A 23690-nucleotide genomic window follows, 5' to 3' on the forward strand; every position below is an offset into this window, starting at 1 on the left:
ATGGAGGCCAACGAAGAATTCGAAGCAGGTCAAACTTTGACGTATGCTGAGTTTCCAAATCAATTTGTTTATGATAGAAAAGTAAGGGGAATGGCATCCATGCAAAAGAAGGTATTCTATTGGAAGGTTAAACTATGTTCCACTAGGTACAGGTGATATCTACTATATGAGAATTTTGTTAGCTGTTCAGAGAGGTTGCACAACATATGAGTCTATTAGGACAGTTAATGGGATTACATATTCTAGCTTCCAAGATGCTTACTATTCTATGGGACTACTGTGTGATGATAGGGAATTCATTACAACTATTAATGAGGTAGCTGAACTTGCATCTGGTCATCAATTGAGAAAACTATTTGCAATGCTACTGATATCTAATAGCATTATCAAACTAGAGCGTGTTTGGCATGCAACTTGGACATTATTAGCTAATGGGATACTATATGAGAGGAGAAAAGCATTGAAAAACTCAGGTATTTTACTATATCTTTTTTTTATATCAAGATTGTATTTTCTTATTACTTTTATTTTTATTAATAATATTAATGGTTTTATTTAGAAATTACTTATTAAATATTTCATAAAATCATCATGTGTTTTTGCTAGGACTAAACATGACTGATGACGAATTAAAAAATTTCTACCTTATCAAGATTGAGAAGATACTCAACAGCAATGCGAGATCTTTAAGAGACTATTAATCAATGCCACATTCAGAGATGTCTGATGTTCACATTTTTCAGAATAAGCTAATAGAGGAGAGAGAGCGAGAGCAAAAGCGTGGGTGGGAAACACAAGGAGGGGTAGGTCTAAGGAACATGGCAAAGATCTTAGGGTTTGGAATCGAGAAGAGTATCGGCAGCTGCAGAATGAATCCTTCTCCATATTTGTGAGTAATCTTCCTAAAGACATATCAAAGAGAGAATTATTCCATTTGTTCAACTGGAGACGCATCAATAATATATATCTATCCCGAAAACAAAAAAATGGGATTATATACATGTTTGCTTTCATTCGGTACACAACAAAAGGAGGCGCATTGAAAGCTATAGAAGAAACGAATCGACTGAGGCTGAGAGGTAAGGTTTTCTTTGTGGGAGAGGCTAAATACAGAAGAATGTCGGGAACAACGAACATAACCAAACGACATAGAGCTGATGTGACATAAAACCTCAATACTTGAAAACCACGCATGGAAGTAGTGCAGCACGATTCTTCGTCGTCTGGACATGAACTAAGAACAAAGGTTGTTGAAAAGGACCCGCATGGAAATGGATGGACAAAAAAGGTAGAAGTAGTAGTGGCGACAGAAAATTTGGAATGGCTGCAGCGAAATCTTGTAGGAGGCACGACGAAGCTTATTAATTTTGCTTCTTTGAAGGAAATGGTTGCGAAGAACGTCCCAAATGTCGTCCAGGTTTGGGAAATGGGAGCATACAAAGCATTTTTAACTTTTGATAGTGTTTTGCATGCTGAGGAAACATACACCTTTAACATGAATAGTTTCCTGCAATTGTTTCACAGTGTATGGAGGTGGGAGGAGTCAGAACATAGTGAAACTCGAAGAGTGTGGCTATAATGCTTTAGGGTACCACTGCACGCATGGTCAGTCGACACGATCAAAACAATAGGAGGTTAATGAGGTGAAGTGGTTGGATGTGATAGAGAGATAGAATTGTGTAATTCTTTCACTGCAGGACGTCTTCAGATTGATACTTGTGTAATGAATGTGAGTTCAAGAATGGATCTATATCACAATTGGTACAGGAGGCTTTGATGTTCTGGTGAAGGAGGTTGGACATGAGACGTGTAATTTACAGTGCACAAAAAACAGTGGGATGAAGGGACAGGTGTAGAATGGAATCACAGTAACATAAGTAAGAGCCCAGGACTGGTTATTAGGCAGAGGCAGGTGACAGAAGTTATGCATGAAGGAAGCCAGGACGAAGAGCTGGTGATGATGGTAGCACGGGGGGAGGAAGAAGATAAGGGCATATTAGTAATTCCAGACTTAATTTTGAATGAATGGGTTAATGGCAATAAATATCACAATTGCGGAGAAATCGTAACAAATCAATCAGTTACTGGCGATAATCAAGGATTGCCTAATTTTGGGGGAAGGTACGTTATGAGTTATGTGGCAGATTCTGAGAAAACATTGACATGTGAGCTTAATAGGCTGAACAGGAGGTCCAATAGCAAAAAACAAAAAAGGGGTTGCCTAAGCAAGCCTTGGGCCAGCTGTAATAAGAAGTTTGAGGAGGGGAAGCTAGCCTGGTTGGGCCCAATGCTACCAGCTACCAAGGAGGCAGCTACTGGGACCGAGGTGGAGAATCCGGGTCGGGTATCCAGTGTTTGTGCTAGGCGCGGGTCTCGAACTGCAGAGGGCGAAAGGAAAGAAAGCAGCATTCAAGGGGAAGTCGTCTTCGAAGGTGATAGTGGCGCACATGATGGGGATAGCCACAGCGAAACTAGGTTGGTCGGGGACCTACGCTGCCAGTTGATTCGCGGAGGGGAGAAATGCATCCGGACTGGTGAATGTGCAGCTTTTGACAATGGTGGAAGTGAGATGAGTGGCAGGGCATAGATATTAGCAAGTAGAGATGCTTATGGAGGTTATGGCGGTGCAGAACAACAGGGGTGGAAGTTGGTGGAAGTGGAGAAGCAGATGTGTTCATTGAGGAGAGAGGCGTGATATTGAATGGTGGCCACACGGACCAGTGTCTTGTTCAAAATTGTAAGAGGGTGGTTGTCAGACATGACCACGATGGCATTAGAGAGGATGATTTTGGCCATGAGGGTACCAAAAATGAAGCAGAAGATAGTGGCAGTCAGAGCTCAATTTTATGGGAACAATTGCTGGAAAACGAAAGGACCTAGGAGCTGGCTAAAGAGTCAGGTGCTATGTTGTACAATGAAGAGGATGACATTATGGCAATTCTCTAGGCGCAAAACGAAGAAATAGCTCGAAAAAGGAAAGTGGCTAAGCGGAAGGAGAAAATGAGACGGTGCAGACCCACACATAAAAAACAAGTGTGTAAGAAAATTTTTAATGATTGTTAGTACTTGGAATGTTAGGGGATGGAAAGTTGAGAATAGTGAAGGACCTAAAGAAAAAATATAGCTTAAATCTGTTAGGATTAATTGAGACTAAAAGCCAGGTTGTGACGAAATTTGACATTGCAAGAATATGGGGTAAGATGGTTCAGTTTGGGAATATATAGGCTCTGATGGTGCATCTGGTGGACTTTTGTTAATATAGGATGAATTTGTGTTTAAAATAAATAATTGCTATAAGGGGAGAGGTGGTAGTGTATTGAAGGAGTAATGTTAAAGAGTAGTTTCAATTGCGCATTTATCTTGGTCTATGGTGCACATAATAGAGATGAGAAGACTCATATTTGGGAGGAGCTAGGTTATATAGCTGGGTTATGTCAGGTTCCTTGTTGTTTTCTGGGAGACTTTAATGAAATAGTACATGTTGACAAAAGGAAAGGTGCAACTAGCTTACCTCGGTCTGCCAAAGAGTTCAAGGTTTGGATACAAGATATGCACTTAGTGGATCTGGCCCTCACTGATCGTAAGTTTACATGGTTTCGAGGACGATCTTGCAGTCGTATAGATAGAGCTCTGGTTAATGTGGAGTGGCTAGAAGAGTTTCCAGAGACTCGCCTACGAGGTGTGCCAAGGAGTTTGTCAGATCATTGCCCTATAATAGTGGAGGACAAAAAGCTTAGGGGAGGTCCAAGGCCGTTCAGAAGTCTTGATTCTTGGTTTACACATGAAGGATTTCTTAGCATGGTTAAGGAGGAGTGGAGAGGTTTGGGGGAGATACAGTTCACAGATAAACTGAAGGCGCTGACAATTCCGTTGGGAAGATGGCATAAGGCCAATTTTGGTGAGATGTACAAAAAAATTTCAAAGTTTGAGGAAGAAACCAAGAGGATTGATGATATGGTAAGTAATGGAGTGTATGATGAAACTATGGAGGCTAGAAGAAAGGCGTTGGTTACTTGTTGTGAGAGATGGTATGTAAGGAAGGAAGTACATTGGAAACAGATGTCTCAGTCCCGGCATGCGAAGGAGATGGACAAAAATACAAGACACTTTCACAATATAGCCTCCGCAAGAAGGCAGAATAATAGGATTGATACACTGGTAATAAACGGCAGACAGGTTAGGAATCAAGCGTCAGAGAGTTTGGTGTGGAATTTATAGTCCACAAACTAACCGGCAAGTGCACCGAGTCGTACCAAGTAGTACCTCAGGTGAATGAGGGTCGATCCCACGAGGATTGATGGATCAAGCAACAATGGTTGATTAATTTGCTTAGTCAGACAAGCAGAAAATGGTATTTGGGTTCCAATTGCATTAAACAGTAAATTCAGAGAATTAATAAAGTAGGCAGTAAATTGGTGTGAAGAATATATAAGTAAAACAGTTAAGGTTTCAGAGATGTTTATCTTTCGGATTAACTTTTCTTACCAACTATTTTAATCATGCAAGATTCAATTCATGGCAAACTGTAATTGACTAAACCCTAATTCCTTAGATCTTTTTAGTCTCATTTAACCTTCATCAACCGCCAATTCCTTGGTCACTTGATTCTGATTAGAGAATTAAGCTCAAAATATAAGATGATTATATGTCATGTATCCCGTTAAGTCCAAATAATTAGTGATTTAGGAGAATTTTTTCAAGCTGTTGTTCAGGTAAATTGCTTTTCCAAGGTTTACAAGAACTCAATTAGAATAAGGGTCATGCTTCCGTTCCACCCAGATTCATAAGATGAAGAACGAAAACAAATTCTTGAAATTGAAATCAAAACAGTAATTAAAATAGAGGACTAATAGTATCAATCCATACAACAAACAGAGCTCTTAACTTTAACAGTGGAGGTTTTGTTGCTCATGCTCAGAGAAAAAACTAGGATTCAGAAAAACTGTCAAGTGCGGAATGAGGTAAGAGAGGAGAGAAAAGCCCGAAGGGCTGAATCTTTTCCCTTTTATATCTAATCCTAATTAATGTAAAATATATTTTCTAAAACTAAATAATATCTTTTCCTATTTGTAATAAAAATAAAAGTTTTAATCAAAATAAATAATAAATCTTCAAAGGCTTCTTAGTTGATGGATGTGGGGACCAACGTTTCCCTTTCAATTGGTGCCTAACTTCAAGAAATTGAAGTTAGGCACTACCTTGGCCGAATGGATTATGCGTGCTTGTCTTGACTGGCGCCTAACTTCAAAAATGTGAAGTTAGGCATGGCTTTGGCAGCATGCTTTGGAAGGCTTTGTGCTCCTGGCGCCTAACTTGGGAAATTCCAAGTTAGGCGCCATCTTGGCCGTACAGAATGGAGAGAAAAGGTATACTATTATATATCGTTGAAAAGTTCTAGAAGTTAGCTTTCCAATGCCCCTAAAACCGTGTCAATTGATCCTGTGTAGCTCAAGTTATTTCTGTTAGAGTGCAAGGAGGTCAGGGTTGACAGCATCATTCTCTTTCTTCCTTTTTTGCTACACAAACTTGTCAAATCCATCTGAATGCTACCTGAAATAAACAGAATTGCATACAACTCAAAGTAGCATTCATAGTGGCTAAAAAGTATTTAAATATTGATTAAACTTAACATTTCAAATGCAAATTCACTAGGAAAAGATAGGAAAGATGCTCACGCATCACAACACCAAACTTGAATTGTTGCTTGTACTCAAGCAACCAAAACTAATATAAACTTAGGATGTAAATTTGCATGAGAAGTGAGTGCTCGATTAAGCTCCTGTCCTTCTCAAAGTGGGGTTTATAACACTGAAACTCTGAATAGTTTAAGCATCTCATCATCCTTTGAATCTAAGGAATATCATTGTCATTCGGAATTAGAATCCGGATAATATTATGAATTCTCTGGCCTTTTTACTTCGAATTAATCCTTGAACACAGCAAATTGTCTTTCATTCTCTTTTCTTTGGTGCTTTGCACCTTGAGCCTAGCCATGACTTTAAATGCTTTGTCTCAAGCTTTACTTGACACAAAAACACCACAAGCACTTAACTGGGAAACTCTCTTTGAGTTCTGATTTTTCTTTCAATTACTCCCAAACAGTGGTGCTCAAAGCCTTTGGCATACTCTGTATTTGTAGTTGGCCTCGACTCTTAGTGTCCTATGTCAAGAGTTACTTGACACATTCACACCACAAGCATATGGCTAGGAAAACAACTCTTTGAGTTTTTAATCATATTTGACCTTCCTAGCTATTGATGCTCAGAGCCTTGGACCTTGCTTTTTTTTTCTTTTGCTTCAAGGATTAAGTTTTTGTTTAATTTGGAGAATTCATAATAGTTCTCTAAATTCCTGTTCCTCACACATCAACATCCTTTGATTCAAATTCAAATATGCACTGTTCATATCATGCATTCAGAATCACAGATAATACCACCACATTCAAGTAAATAAGACTACTCTTAAATATAACTCGATTTCTCATGCGATACATTACTTCTTCTTTTTCTTTTGGTTTTTTTTAGTTTAGTGAGCAATACATGAGGCATCTTTTTCAAGCTAAAATAGACAACAGAATTAAAATTAACAGAATTAAACTAGAACCTAAGAATTGAAATTACTAGAAATCATGCAGACATTCAAACAAAACAGTAGAAAACAGGAATATAATATAATAAGAACAGAAGGAAATAGAATGAAAGGAACTCATAACCACCTCAGTTATTCTAGTGACCATTTCATTCCTCAGGTTGTCCTCCTCCATGAAGATGATCCACCTCTTTTTGGTGTCACTAATGATAAGGTAAAGGTAGAGCACACTCTATAACACCAAACTTAAAAGTTTGCTTGTCTTCAAGCAAAGAGAAACTAAAAAAGGGGGACATAAAAAAAATGTATGGAGGAGTAAAAAAAATATTAATGCAAAAGAAGTCGGAAATAATAAAAGGGCAAGAAAGATAAAAATTAAAATTTATTTTATATATATAGGAGGGTGTGGGGACGTTGGTTTGAAAGGGGGTATATATATATAGAAAGCATTTTAGGTGTGACATTGTTCTTTGTTGGACTTTCAGATTTCCACTTTCTCTTACCATTCAGATTTAATATAAAATATATGAAGGATTCAGATTAAGAAAAACATGACCCAAGAGAGTATACGAAAGAAATGCAACCGATTCATTTGTTGTGAAGTATTTAAACATTGAAAATGTCGATTTTGTCCAAGTGGACACAAAATAGCCTATCTCCCCATGGTATGAATTTTATTTAAGCTCTCTCTCTATGCAATATTAGTGTCCCATTTCTCCCTTTCGCTGTGATGTAATGTCTTCCCTCAGAATTTTATTTGTCTATTATTTTACAGAGATATTATTATTATTATTATTATTATTATTATTATTATTATTTGTAATTTAGTTTTGTTTCTCTTGTATATATATAGAACGAATTTATTAATCCAATTTTTTTCACTATATTGAAAACATGTTATTTTACTAAATGCATATTATTTTCTAAAATTTTAAATATTAATTATTTTAAATATTAAATATATTTTATTTAAGTTATTTAAAAAAGAGATAAAATTAAAAAAGAATGAAAAAAAAGGATAAAAAGAGAAATTATTTTCAATCATGGAAGATCTATTTAACTCTCATGATCATTTTCTTTCTTTTATTTCTGTTTGCTCTTTCATATTTAAAATAACTTAGGGAGAGACAAATTTCAATAATAAATTATAAAAATATTTTAAACGTGATATATTATGCTATATTTAAGTACTATAATATAAGAAAGAAATTAAATCACATCACATATAGTATAAGTATGATTTTTTTTAGTTTATTTATAATTATTAAAGAGAAATAATATTAATATTAAAGATTAATATTAACTAAAATAAAAAATTAATAAAAAAATTTAAAAGTCTAATAATTTTTGAATAAAGATAGTGAGATTCAGAAATAATAAAAATTATATATTTAATGGTAATTACTTTTTTATTTTTATCACTTTACAATTCTCCTCATTTTAAAAGATATTTTTCTAGCAGTTAATACATTGAATAAATTAAAAAAAAATAAGTGTTTGGTTAGATTAACTTTCAAAAAAAATATATTTAATTATAAAATACTTTTATTAAATTTTAAATATATTTAAATACATCTTTTAAAAAAATATTTTTATTAAAAATTAATTATTATTTTTTCTAAAAACCAATAATACTTTACTTTTGAAACCATTAAAAGCAAAAACAAGGAATTTTTAATTTTTTTACAAAAATAATAAAAACTAGAATAATTTAAATTAAATAATTTTATTTGAACAATAGAAAAGTGAATTGTAGTAATATACTATTGTCAGGTTTTCAATATTAGATTTTAAGTCTTTATAAATTTAAGAGTAAATCATCTATCTAAAATGAATCTCGTTTAATATTATCCGTTTATTCTTAATTGATTTTTGTTACTAATATGTCTTATACAAATCGTTTTAAGCTAGAAGAATTTAGTAGTAGTTATTAATAAATTGTTCTAAGCCATAATAAAAGATAGAAGTGTAGACAAATTATTTTAACTAAGTACGATTTAGTAGATAAACCAATTGATATATAATTCAGTTGAAGTCTTTACTAGAAGAGAAGAATTTATATAAATCAGTTTTAGTCACTCCAATTTTTATTAAGAGAGAAAAATATACGGACATTAACAATATAAATGGTTCAAAATTTTGAGAATTAACTAAAATCAAAGCTACTCATCATGCATTATCTCTTTATTCTTTCTCTAAAATAAAAATTAGGAAGTTAAATAAATTTATATTAGTATCTTTAAAATTATAAACAATTAAGATTAAAATCTTTTTCAATATATATATATATATATATATATATATATATATATTATATTTTCTCCTTATTAAAAAATCAAAACATGTAGGTATTCTTTTGTTTTCTTTTTTTAAAAAAATAGAAGTTTCTAGATATATCGTATTTACTATGTTTTATGGTGAATTCTACCCAACCCCCTCTAAAATAACATGTAAGTTACCCTTCATGATGTGTCACATTTTAATTGGTCATTACTTAACTATAGTTGGGTTATTTTGTAATTTATTATTTGAGATGGGTAATTGTATAATTTCTTAAAATATTAAAATTCTACCCCATTAATTGAAACACGTTCTCACGCAATCTCTTTCTACAGTACATCATTTCTTAACGGGTCGTTGAATTCCCATGGCTCGTAACTTCCCTCTTCTTCCCAGTATAGCCAACGCGAACTTCATTGCTATCTCTTGTCCTCTCACTCAATCCCCCCCCTTTTTTTTTTTTTTTGCCATGAATCACTCTTTACCAATATCAGCATCATTAATGGTTAGTTCGGTTATTAAATTTTTTTATTAAAAAAATATATGTTTATTTAATTACAAGATGGAATATATATTCATATTTAAAATATAATATAATAAAATAAATCTATTTAAAATACTTAAAAGTATAATTAAAATCATGAATATATAAATATAATAATAAAATTTGTACTCTAAACAAGTAAACATATTTTTTATCATACATAAATTATTTAAAAAATAAATATATTATTAAAATTAATAATACAAATTTAAAATAATAAAATCTAATTTTTTACTGTTATAATATTTTTATTCTTTTAATTTACAATTTATTAGTACTTTATTATTTAATTAATGATTAAACAAATTATTTTTATAAAAAATTATGTTTTGTATTATCTTATAGAAGAGACCAATATATTAGTTTAAAAAATAAAGTAAAAATGAAATTTTAAATAAAAAATATTTAATATTAAAATTTTTAAATATAAAAATAATTTGTATAAATATTTAAAAGATAAATATAAAATATATGCATAAAATAAATAAAACAGATAAAATGGAAGTACTCATGAGAAATAAATAATTATTTTTGTCTCCTTTATTTATTTTAAACATGTATTTTATATTTATATCCTGAATATCTATATAATTTGCTTTTGTATTTAAAAATTTTAATATTAACTATTTTTTATTTAAAATATCATTTTTACATTAATTTTTAAATTGGTATATTGGTCTCTTCTTTAAGATTATACAAAAAATATTTCTCATGAAAATAATTTGTTTAATCATTAATTAAATAATAAAATATTAATAAATTAAAAATTAAAAGAATAAAAATACTATAAAAATTACTTGTAAGAAAGTTGAATTTTATCATTTTAAATTTGTGTTATTAATTTTAACAATTTATATTTTTTTAAAATAATTTATGTATGATAAAAGATATGTTTACTTGTTTAGAGTACAAATTTTATTATTATATTTGTATATTCCTGATTTTAATTATACTTTTTTAAGTACTCTTAATTGATTTATTTTATTATATTATATTATATTTTACATATGAATATATATTCCATATATTATTTTTAATGAAAAAAATTTAATAACCAAACTAACCATTAATTATATTGGTAAGGAATGATCCATGGTATAAAAAAAAAAGAGATTGAGTGAGAGGACATGAGATAGCAATGAAGTCGGTGCTGACTATACTGGAAGTCGGTGCTGACTATACTGGGAAGAACGAAGAAGTTACAAGCCATGGAAATTCAACGACTCGTTAAGGAATGATGCACTGTAGAAAGAGATTGCGTGAGAACGTGCTTCAATTAATGGGGTAGAATTTTAATATTTTAAGAAATTATACAATTACCCATCTCAAATAATAAATTACAAAATAGCCCAACTATAGTTAAGTAATGACCAATTAAAATGTGACACATCATGAAGGGTAACTTACATGTTATTTTAGAGGGGGTTAGGTAGAATTCACCATGTTTTATTGGTAGTCAAATATATAAGTTTTCAATAAAATAATTTTAATAAGTGTTTATCTAAACAATAATATTTATCTATTAATAGAATTAAATGATATGATTGTATTAAAATTCAGAGTTTATAATTTATAAAACTAATCTCGATGAAATATATTTAAAATAAAAGGATTAATTATCGTTTTTATAAGTATAGTTCTTTTTCATGTTTCTATAAGTGTAATTTTTATTTGACTATTTATCTATTATTATATAGAGAAAAATGCTATTATTATCACACCTCAATAATAAAATTTTACTTAATCATCTTAAATTATGGGGCAAAAAACAGAAATAAGCTAACGGAGAAAAATAATTTACGTGAATAAGCCAAAAGAAAACTGTTTCATGAATTCACCAAAACACGTTTATATGTAGTTCGAACCAGTTTGGTTCGAACTCCATTTCTACATAATTCGAACCAGCTTGGTTCGGATTATACACAAACACATGCACACACTAATTCGAACCACCTTGGTTCGAATTACACACAGTAATTTATGATATAATTCGAATTATGCTGTTAAAATATAATAATTTATAAAAAAATTTATTAAAAAATTTATTAAAAAAATTAATAATTTAAAAATTAAAAAATATATATTTTATTTCATACGTTAAAAAAAAGCTAACAAAATATTTAATTACGAGACTTCTTTAAAATATTAATGAGCTATCAATTCGAATTCCATACAATACTTTTCTGTCCATTTTTAATAGCTCATGAATATTTTTTAATAAATTTTTTTAATAAATTTTTTTAAATTATACTATAAAAAATATTTTATCCTATGCAAAACAATTTTAAAAAAATGGCTTAAAAAATGTTAGGAGTACTATAAAAATTTGTAATGTTATAATAACTTAGGTAAATACATGCATGTACTCAAATTTTAAATAAAATATTCTACATAGTCAATAATAGTTTAGAAATGAAAGAAAATATTTTATTCCATACAAAATAATTAAAAAATATATTTTATTCTATACAAAATAATTTTAAAAAATGGCTTAAAAGATGTTATGAGTACTATAAAAGTTTGTAATATTCTAGTAATTTAGGTAAAAAGATGATAAAAATATTTTTTTTTTAATTTCTAAATTATTAGTGACTATGTAGAAATAATTAAATTATATGGTTAGATAATATTCTAGTGATTTAGGTAAAAATATGATAAAAATATTTTTTCTTTAAGTTTGTAATATTCATGATAATTTTTTGAAAAAATTATTTAAATTATATGGTGAGATATTACATGATTCGAATTACGCATAGGGAAGTTCGAATCACTCTGATTCAAATTATATGGTGAGCAATTCGAATTCTATACAATACTCTTCTGCCCATTCTTGATAGCTCATGAATATTTTTTAATAAATTTATTTAAATTATACCACAAAAAAAATATTTTATTCTATGCAAAATAATTTTAAAAATGACTTAAAAAATGTTAGAAGTACTATAAAAATTTGTAATGTCCTAATGACTTAGGACATTAAAGAAATACTCTACATAGTCACTAATAATTTAGAAATTAAAGAAAAAATATATTTATCATCTTTTTACCTAAATCACTAGAATATTACAAACTTTTATAGTACTCATAACATCTTTTAAGCCATTTTTTAAAATTATTTTGTATAGAATAAAATATATTTTTTAATTATTTTGTATGAAATAAAATATTTTCTTTCATTTCTAAATTATTATTGACTATGTAGAATATTTTATTTAAAATTTGAGTACATGCATGTATTTACCTAAGTTATTATAACATTATTACAAATTTTTATAGTACTCCTAACATTTTTTAAGCCATTTTTTTTTAAATTGTTTTGCATAGGATAAAATATTTTTTGTAGTATAATTTAAAAAAAATTATTAAAAAATTTATTAAAAAATATTCATGGGCTATTAAAAATGGACAGAAAAGTATTGTATAGAATTCGAATTGATAGCTCATTAATATTTTAAAAAAGTCTCGTAATTAAATATTTTGTTACCTTTTTTTAACGTATGAAATAAAATATATATTTTTTAATTTTTAAATTATTAAATTTTTTTAATAATTTTTTTAATAATTTTTTTATAAATTATTAATTTTTTAACAGCATAATTCGAATTATACCATGAATTACTGTGTGTAATTCGAACCAAGATGGTTCGAATTAGTGTGTGCATGTGTTTGTGTATAATTCGAACCAAGCTGGTTCGAATTATGTAGAAATGGAGTTCGAACCAAGTTGGTTCGAACTACATATAAACGTGCATTGGTGGATTCATGAAGCAATTTTCGTTTTAACTTATTCACGTAAATTATTTTTTTCCTTGGCTTATTTCTGTTTTTTTGCCCTAAATTATCTTTTTTTCTATTTTATAGCTAAATTAATAATTTATTAAGTAAAAATTTAATATTACCCAAACTTATTATCACTAATACTATAAAATTAAATTAATGTTATTTTTTAATAATGTAATAATAATCAAGTGTATCTATAACACATGGGATATAGTATATAGTACATGACAATAAAAAAATAATTAACAGATGAATTATAAAGTACAACATATATATTCTGAATTTTCATCTAATATTATTTTATTGTCTTTATGCAATTTAAACTAATAGTGAGTAAACTAAAATTATAAGAAAATGTTTTATGTCAATTTCACAAATTTTATACAAATTTAGTTATTTTAATTGATAATTATATACTTCTGTAGAAAAGAATTTTATTCTAATACTTAAATAAAATAAAAATTATTTTTAAATAAAAAAAGAATTATGTTGACACTGATTTTTAATTAAATTTAAAAATTATTATTATTAAAAAAAATTATTTGACTCAAATTTTTATGTGTAAAAAAATTTATTTAATTTTTATTTGATTTTTTTAACTATTTCTTGGCTTAATCAATTTCAAACTCTTCTATTCATCATGTCCGTCCCAACATAGCCGCTAGGTTAGAGCTGTGCATTCTCCATTTCTTTAGCTCATTACAGTCTTTTTTTTTTTTGTTATTTCAGGGCCACAAGTGTCATTGCGAGCTTCACTCCATGACAAATTTAAACCTTGCTACTGGATCGTACATGACATACCAGACTTTCAATAAAGTATACTAGAGCACTTGAAATGTTTTCATATATATAGGGAACGATGAAGTCACGTTGGGGGGTTTCGGATTTTATATATATATAGTAGGGGATGAGGGGGGTTACAGGTGGGGATTTATTTGGATTTAGTCTAAGGGTTTATGATGGATTCGGAATCATATATGTGGGGAAGGGAGGATAGTTTTGGAAGGGAGTGGGGGAAATAAGAAAAAGGGTAAGGGAATCTGAGAAGGGGGGGGGGGGGCGCTGCATCCCCGGAAGCCAAATTCAGCATTGGCGCCTAACTTTATGGATGTGAAGTTAGGCGCTGACCCCTCCCGTATGCGAAGCCCTCTCTGGCGCCTAGCTAACTTCAGAAATCCAAGTTAGGCGCCACCCAGTTAGCATCATGTATCTTAAGGGTGTCCGAAATTCTTTCTGATTGCATATGTTCCTATTCTAATCACTCTGCATGAATAAAAGACATATAAAACAAAAGAAAACTATAGAAATATTACTAAAAGATAAATATAGATAAAAAAAAAGTAAGCTGAACAAAAATTTAAAAGGATACTATTGTTGGATTGCCTTCTAATAAGTGCTTCTTTACCGTCACTAGTTTGACGGTCATCTCTTCTAAGGAGGAGGATCATAGGGGCTCAGATCTTCACCCCTCATGGTGAACTTCTTTCCAGTGCTCTCATGGATCAACTCTATATGCTCAAGAGACAGTATCCTATTCACTGTATGAGACAGGATTGGATTTGCAGTGAATACCACCTTCATTCTTCGGGAGAAATCTTTAGTGGGGATCTTTTTGTTTTTCCATCCTCTGGGTACCTTCTTTTTGGGAATCTCCTCCTTAGTGGATGATGCATTCCCAACACCAAATTTAGGTTTGATGTTAGAAAATTTTTTTTTTATTGTCACCAAAGGAAGTTTGAGTTGCAGATTCTGTTGTGCATCATCAGGGGGTTCTTGAAAGGTTGGAACAATAAGCTCAGTTTGCATACACTTTTCCTCTTCACCTGATGAATGCATATTTTTGAAGACATGAAAGACTAGTTGCTCATCATGCACTCTCTAAGTACTAATTCACCCACTTCTACATCAATTAAAGCTTTTTCAGTGGCTAGGAATGGTCTTCCTAAGATTATGGAGGCATTTTCATCCTCATCCATATCAAGAATCACAAAATTAGCTGGGAGGAAGAACTTACCTACCTTGACCAAGATGTTCTCCACTACTCCATGTGCATGCTTCAAAGATTTATCTGCCATTTGTAATGCTATCCTTGTTGGTTGTTCCTCTTTGATTTGTAGCTTTTTCATCACAGACAAGGGCAATAAATTTATGCTTGCACCCAGATCACATAGGGCTTTCTCAAAGGTAGTGCTCTCAATGGTACATGGAATTTGAAAGCTCCCTACATCTGGCATCTTCCTTGGCAAGTTATTCTGAATTATGGCACTGCATTCTTTGGTCAGGACCACTATCTCATTTTCCTTTAAAGGCTTCTTCTTTGACAACAACTCCTTCATGAACTTGACATAGAGAGGCATTTACTCCAAAACCTCAGCAAAAGGAATATTAATTTGCAACTTTCTGAAGACTTCCAAGAACTTTGAAAACTGCATGTCCTTGGTCTCCTTTTGAAGCCTTTGAGGATATAGCATCTTAGGCTTGTATTCAGGAGCCTTAGGTAATGTCGGATGTGTGTCAAGAGTGACTGAAAAAGGGTTATCTGCACGCCTAGGAGGGGCGTGTACTACTGTGTCTTCAGTCTGCTCCGGAGCTTCTTTTTCAACCGGCTCCTCAGTAACTTGTGCTTCCGTACTGCCACTTGTCCACTTGTCATGGTGATAGCCTTGCACTCCTTTCTTGGATTTGAAATTGTGTTACCAGGGAGGCTATTAGTGGTCCTCTGACCAATTTCAGCAACTTTTGTGGCTATTTGACCCATCTAAACCTCTATGTTCTTGAGTAATGCTCTGGTTTCCTGTACAAAGCTTACTACCAGAGATTCTAAATTAATAGTCTTCTGAGGTTGAGGAGTTGCTTGCTGAGATTGTTGTGGCTGGGATGACTGAAACTGGTAGTTATTGAAATTATTCTAATGGAAATCACCTTGAGAATTATTGAAATTCTGTGGCCTTTGAGGTTGCTCTCTCCACCCAAAGTTTGGGTGATTTTTCTATCCTGGATTAAAGGTCTTGGCATATGGATCATTGTTGAGATTTCTAGGAGTATTTCCCATAAAGTTGACCTGTTCAGGAGAAAATTGAGCATATTCATAATCCACACCTTGAATGTAACCACCATTCATGTCATATGGAGCCTCTTGAGGGACATTTTGAGCACTAACAGCTGAAACTTGCATTCCACTCAAGTGCTGAGTAAGCATATTGATTTGTTGAGACATTGCTTTGTTCTGAGCAAGAATAGCATCCATGGTATCCACTTCTAAGACTCCTTTCTTCTGAGAAGTCCTAGAGTTCACAAGATTCCTTTCAGAAGAATAAAGATATTGGTTGTTAGCAACCAACTCAATAAGCTCAGTGGCCTCTTCAGGCGTCCTCTTCATGTGTAATGAACCACCTGCAGAGTTGTCTAAACACATTTTTGCTATTTCAAAGAGACCATCATAAAAGATCTCCAACTTGGTCCATTCAGAAAATATGTCAGGACGGCATTTCCTGATCATCAGCTTATACCTCTCCCAGGCTTCATAGAGGGACTCACCATCTCTCTGCCTGAAGGTCTGAACATTCACTCTTAGCTTACTCAGCTTCTGCGGTGGGATGAATTTGGTCAGAAATCCATGGGCCACCTTGTCTCATGTGTCCAAGCTCTCCTTAGGTTGAGAATCAAGCTACTGCTTTGCTCTATCCCTCACATCAAATGGAAAGAGCGTGAACCTGTAAACCTTAGGATTCACTCCATTGTCTTCACAGTGTCACAGATCTGCAGGAAATTAGAGATGAAAAGATTTGTATCTTCTTGCGGGAGTCCATGATACTAACAGTTTTGTTGTGCCAGAGTGATCAGCTGTGAGTTAAGCTCAAAGTTATTTGCACCAATGGCAGGAACAACTATACTGCGCCCATAGAAATCAGGAGTAAGTGTAGTGTATGAGCTAAGAATTCTTCTAAGGGGCTCATTACCATTCTGGTTGACCCCATTAGCATTAACAACATGATTAGGATCCATAGTGGACTCTGCGGCTTCCTTTTCAAAAGTTTCACTGAGATTTTCACTAGCTTTGTAAAGTCTAGCTTGTTGCAAGCGCCGCCTCAAAGTCTTCTCAAGTTCAGGATCAAAATCTAGCAGAAGTTCCTTGTTCCTGTTCCTCCTCATAAACAAACAGAAAACAAAGAAAAGTGGAAATCTCTACGTCAGAGTGTAGAGAATTCCCAATGAGGTAACATGTGTAAAAAAAATAAAATAAAGTAACTAAATAAATAAAGCAATAAAATTCAAAAATTATAAGCAAAATTGATTCAAAAAATTTCGAAATTTATAAGAAAAATAAACAGAAAAATTAAAATAAAAATAACTAGAAGACACCAAATTTAATTTCATAAATTCAAAAAAAAATATATGATGCAAATTTCGAAAATTTAAGACAAAAATAAAATAAAACTAAAGCTAAATGCCTAAATAATAAATTAAAATATATATGTATATATATTCAAAAAATAAAAAAAATAAAAATAAAAAAATGAAAATAAAATAAAATATAAAGGAAAACAAAAATTAAAAGAGAAATAAATAAAAGAAAAAAAGGAACGCGAGTTTTTTTTTAGAGAAAAATTAAAATTGGACTAAATAATTAAGTAAAAAAAAACGCAGGGAAAGGGGGTAAACGGAACTAAATAACAAATAATAAAAAATAAAAAATAAAGAAAATAAAAATAGAATTTATTAATAGAAGAACATTAATTGAAAAAGAAAAATTATCTGATTTAGGTAATCAAACAACTAGTAGTTGTCAATCACAATCAATTTTTGGTAACGGCGCCAAAAACTTGTTGCGAAATTTATAGTTCACAAACTAACCGCCAAGTGCATCGGGTCGTACCAAGTAGTATCTCAAGTGAATGAGGGTCGATCCCACGAGGATTGATGGATCAAGCAACAATGATTGATTAATTTGCTTAGTCAAACAAGCAGAAAATGATATTTGGGTTCCAATTGCATTAAACAATAAATTTAGAGAATTAATAAAGTAAACAGTAAATTGGTGTGAAGACTATATGAGTAAAATAGTTAAGGTTTCAAAGATGTTTATCTTCCGGATTAACTTTTCTTACTAACTATTTTAATCCTGCAATATTCAATTCATGGCAAACTGTAATTGACTAAACCCTAATTTCTTAGACCTTTTTAGTCTCCTCTAACCTTTATCACTCGCCAATTCCTTGGTCACTTGATTCCGATTAGAGGGTTAAGCTCAAAACTAGTTTATGTGCCTAATTATCCAAATATAAGAGGATTATATGTCACGTATCCCGTTAAGTCCAGATAATTAGTTATTTAGGAGAATTTATTTTCAAGCTATTGTTCAGGTAAATTGCTTTTCCAAGGTTTACAAGAACTCAATTAGAATAAGGATCATTGATGAGCGGATATTTTATACGCTTTTTGACATCACTTTCATATAGTTTTTAGTAGTTTTATTTAGTTTTTATTGAGTTTTTATAGGTTTTAGTGTTAAATTCACATTTTTTGATTCTACTATGAGTTTTTGTATTTTTGAACAATTTCAGGTATTTTCTGGCTGAAATTGAGGAGCTAGAGCAGAAGTCTGATTCAGAGACAGAGAAAGCATTGCAGATGCTGTCCAAATCTGACCTGCCTGCATTCGGAAGAGCTTTTCTGGAGCTACAGAAGTCCAAATGGAGCGCTCTCAACGACTATGGAAAGCTGACTTCCAGAGATTTCTAGCAATATATAATAGTCCATACTTTGTTTCGGACTAGAAGGCCCAAAACTGGCGTCCAACTCCAACTACCTGCCCCCTTCCAGGCGTCCAGCGCCCAAAGAGCAGAGACCAATGTATAAACGCCCAAAGAGGACCCCCTAGTTGGCGTTCCATGCCTAAGAGACCTCATAGCACGTGGATCTCATCAAAGCTCAGCCCAAACACTTACCAAGTGGGCCGCAGAAGTGGATTTTAGCACTAAATAGACTGTTTTACCCTAACTAGTCATCTGTTTAGTATTTAAAGTGTATTTTACATAATCAGAGGGACATCACGCATAGCATACACATTTTTCAATTGTATTTTTCTTTCAGTATGAGTTTTTAAACCTCCTAAGTTGAGGGGAGGAGCCTTGCTGAGTCCTATGAATTAATAAAAGTATTACTGTTTCTCTTCGATCCGTGTTTGATTAATTCTAAGATGTATATTCGTTCTTCACCAATATAAATGCGTTGAACTGGCATAAGGTTATCACATTCTACATGGGTTCAGAGTGCGTCTTTCATCGGACAATGATGAACCACCAGCTTGAATATATATCTCTCAGAATCCACGACTTCGTTGGGGACTTCTCGAGACATCAGTTCAGCCAATTTTTAGGGAGATTAGGGTCTCTGTGGTAGAGGCTAGAACCCAAAGATGCAGCATTCTCTGATCCGGAAGATCCGACCTTGTCTATGACATTTTGAGTAGGATCATAAAGGAGAATGGACTGGACGCGCTTCACCCTCAAGTAGAGATGGATCCACACTAAACCTGGGGTTCAGATCTGGAGGAGTATTGGTAGCAGCTCAAACCAATGTCAATCACATATAGCCTGCCATTAAAGAAATCACTCACAAGCAAAGAGAGCAGTAGTACCGGAGTTAATTCAGAAAGGCAAAGCAACTCCAACTCCCAACTCTATTCCTATCATTTAATCCAATTGGTTTTACCCCTTTCGCACATTACTCTTACAACTCTATATATGACATATAATCATTCAAAGTATACACAACAACCTTCTGATTCCGCCTGACTAAGACCTGCAAGATAACCATAGCTTGCTTCAAACCACAATCCTCATGGGATCGACTCTGACTCGCTCAAGTATTACTTGGATGACCCAATGCACTTGCTGGTACTGCCGTACGGAAGTGTGGGGTTTGCATACGCGCACCAAGTTTTTGGCGCAATTGCCGGGGATTGTTCGAGTTTGGACAAACTGAAGGATTGTCTTACTCCCTAGATCAGATAATTTTTATTTTCTTTTCTTTATCATTCCTATTTGAGTCTTTTAATTTTTGTTTTCTTCTTCCTTAAATTTTCGACAATTTTAAAACCCTTTTTTAAAATATTTTCTTTTCTCTGTTTGAGTCTTTGTTTGTGTTCTTGGTTTGAGTCTTTGTATCTTTGATTTTTGCAAGAGTATAACTTTCTTTTTTGATTTGTGTCTTTTATTTTTATTTTCTTTTCCTCTTATTTTTTGAAAAAAAAATTAAAACTTTTTCAAAAATATCTTTCTTTTCTTTGTTTAATCTTTGTTCTTTATTTGAGTCTTTTGTGTTTGTTCTTGTTGAGTTGTACGTTTTCTTTGAGTTCTCTTTTCTAAACATTTTAAAAATAGTTTCTTTGTTTAATTCTTGTGTCAAATCCTTAAGTTTGGAGTTTTCTTTTATTTTTCTTTATAATTTTCAAAAATTTGCTTTTGGTTTTCTAAAAATTTTAAGTTTGGTATTCTTTTTTATGTTCTTGTGTTCTTTGAATTTTTAAATTTTGGTCTTTGTGTTCTTGTGAGTCTTCAAGGTATTCTTGAGTCTTGTATGTGTTTTGATCTAAAAATTTTTTAGTTTGGTGTCCCTTAGTATTTCCCTCCAAATTTTCGAAAATAAAGGGGTGCTAGATCTAAAAATTTTAAGTCTTTAGTCTTTTACTTGTTTTTCTCTTTCATCATTAAATTAAAAAATAAAAAAATATCTTTTCTAACTTAATTTTAACATAATTTTCGAAAATTTTAATTAAAAATTCAAATTTCAATTTTAAATTTTTATCTTATCATATCTTAGTTGTCAAGTTTTCAAAAATTAAATCTTTTTAAAATTAAAAATCTTATCTTTTTCAAATTTCAAAATTTTAAAATCATATCTTTTTCAAAATTCTTATCTTATCTTATTTCAATTTTAAAATTTAAAAAAAATTAAAAAATTTAAAATTAAAATTTCAAAAATTCAATTTCAAAATCTAAAATTTAAATTTAAATTTTTAAAATTAAATCTTTTCAAATTTCGAATTTTAATTTTCAAATTCAAATTTCAAAATTCAAATTTTAATAAATCAAATTTCAAATCTTATCTTTTTCAAATCTTTATCTTATCTTGTTGACTTTTTCAAAAAATTCAAAATTCAAATTTTAACTTTCAAATTTTAAAATTTTAAATTTTAAATTTTTTATTTTAAAATTAAATCTTTTTTTAATTAATTACTTATCTTCTCTCTCTTTTTTTTCAAAACTTCCTAACTAACTTCTTCTCTCTAATTTTCGAAAATCCTCTTCTCCTTCTCTCTCTTTTATTTTCGAAATTTAATAATTAAATTTTAAATTCTTTTTAATTAATTAATTTTATTTTTGGTTTAAATAAATAAATAAAATAAAAACAAAAAAATATTTTATTGTTTATCTTCTCTACTTCTATCTATTCTTCTACTCCTTCTATCTTCTTCCTTCTTCATCTTCCACCTTTCTTCATCATAAACCCAAGTGGGAATGAAGAGTTCAGGAGAACTCTAGGATCTTATACGAATCCCTCTCCTGACTTCTATGAAAGAAGTATTAGCATACCTCACATAAGAGCTAGTAGCTTTGAAGTGAACCCTTAACTCATTACTCTAGTGCAGCAGAACTGTCAGTATTATGGGCTTCCTCGGGAAGAACCTACAGAATTCCTGGCAGATTTCTTAAAGATTGCTGACACAGTACGTGTAAGACCCAGAACCTTTGAAAAGTCTTTTCATGATCAAGTCTCAAATCATATGGTTATTTATAGCCTTAATTTTAGAAATTTCTTTATTAAAGAAAATTAAAGCAAGTTTTGATTTATTAAATTTGAGATGAGTTATGATTACTACCTAATTTTACAATTATTGGATTATTTTCTATATCCAAATTATAAAGTTGGTAGTTGTGAAATAATAAGGATTTCTATATGATTTGGATTAGATAAGTAATATTTTAAATATTACTATTGCTATTTTGGAAAATTGAAGAAATTAAGTATATTATTTCTAATTATTTGATTTGGACATTTTATTGAAAGTAATTTGTAAAAATTGATGAGAAAGTAGTATTTTCTATATACCTCTAGTGTTGGATTTAATTTGAGTTTCAATTACCATATTATTCCCAACTTTATTTGAAATTACCAAAATACCCCTAACCCTAATTTTATTCAAAAACCCTATCCCTAAAAACCCTACCCGGTTCCCCTGACCCGGTACACCCCAGGATACCTAATGCAGCAGCAGCAGCTACAAGCTGATTGAAAGAAAGAAAGAAACAAAGAGAGAAAGGGATCCGTGGAGTGAGAGGCAGGGGGCTGCAGCGGGAGAAGAGGAAGAGGGAGGAGGACTTGCCGCCGTCGAGCTAGCGAAACAGGGAAAGGTGGACTCGCACCGCCGCCACCGCGCCTTGTTGTCGCGACCTAACCACGTCGCCGCCGACCCATGATGCTGCCTCCAGAACCGCGCGAAGGGCAGAGGGAGGAGAGAGAGAGTTCGCGTTGGAGGAGAGAGGGAGCGCGACCCACCGCGCGGAGCTGTGCCGCCGTGCATCCCTGCTGCCGTCACTGACTGGCTAGGCCGCTTCGCCATGGTCGCCGCCGTGGGTTTTGGTGCTGGTGGTCGAACCAGGCAGAGGGAGAGGGAGGCTGCGCGTCCCGTCGCGTGCGTCACTACCCAAGGACCGCCACTGATCCGAGTTGCGCGAAGCTAACACCGCCGTTTCTGCCGCCTACCTCCGCCTCTACTGACCCGCTGCTCTGCGGTGCTTGGCTGGCGCTTCTGATATTGTTGCCGGAGTTCTGAGGCCACCGGAACCACTACCGGAGCTTCTGGCTACTTCTGCCATCGCCGGGAAAATTTGCCGGTAAGGGTTTCATTTGAGGTTTCTGCCTTTTTGGATTTCGAGAAGGTTTTAATGTTGTCCGGTTTTTATAGTTGATCCACCGGGGCTTCTGGCCGCCGTCGGAGCTGTTGCCGAGCCTGTTCGAAATCGCAGCTGCCTTATCTCGTTATTTCGGTAAGTAAGTGTGTTTCAAAAAAAAAAGCCCCGCGTTAGTATCCGGTTGTGTTTGATTAATAAATATGAGTTTTGGTAACGTGGGGGTTGAGTCCTGATTATTGTATGTTGCGATTAGTGTTTCTATGGATATTGCGAAAGTGGCTGGGAGCTGAGGTTTTGATTGCCGTCAGTTCGGGTTGAGGCGGAAAGGACTCTGTGAGGCGTTTGGATTATGGAACTTTGCGTTTTGAGGTAGGGGCGCTTTCCAAAAACTATATTTTATATGTTGGAATTATTACATATGGATACTGTTGTGAGACAATTTTGTATCTGGTTATGGTATCAGCCTTATGTATTATTGATTGTCTCAAATGATTATGAATGTTTGCTTGGCTGGATTGTTGTGTGTTTTTGTGAAACGAAATACTTTTGAAGTTGATTCTTTTTAAGCTTTGAGATCGAGT

The 23690-nt window shown here is 32.2% G+C and overlaps 1 protein-coding gene across 1 annotated transcript; it reads left to right on the top strand.

Moving 5' to 3' along the window:
- The first annotated feature begins 3327 nt into the window (after positions 1-3327).
- On the top strand, positions 3328-14017 carry LOC107627098 (uncharacterized). The gene is made up of 2 exons (XM_016329963.1): positions 3328-4176; positions 13922-14017. Exons 1-2 carry the CDS (start codon positions 3328-3330, stop codon positions 14015-14017), a joined length of 945 nt encoding a protein of 314 aa, XP_016185449.1.
- The last annotated feature ends 9673 nt before the right edge of the window (positions 14018-23690 follow it).

This window comes from Arachis ipaensis, chromosome B2 (genome assembly GCF_059453495.1).
Source record: "Arachis ipaensis isolate K30076 ecotype BB chromosome B2, ASM5945349v1, whole genome shotgun sequence".
NCBI lineage: Eukaryota > Viridiplantae > Streptophyta > Magnoliopsida > Fabales > Fabaceae > Arachis > Arachis ipaensis.

What these genes read in the sequence shown, in the direction of transcription:
- LOC107627098 (XM_016329963.1), top strand. Translation starts at nt 3,328, where the DNA reads ATGTTAAAGAGTAGTTTCAATTGCGCATTTATCTTGGTCTATGGTGCA. An exon ending in TGGTAATAAACGGCAGACAG is followed by an intron (nt 4,177 to 13,921) that starts GTTAGGAATCAA and finishes TTGTTATTTCAG; the next exon opens with GGCCACAAGTGTCATTGCGA.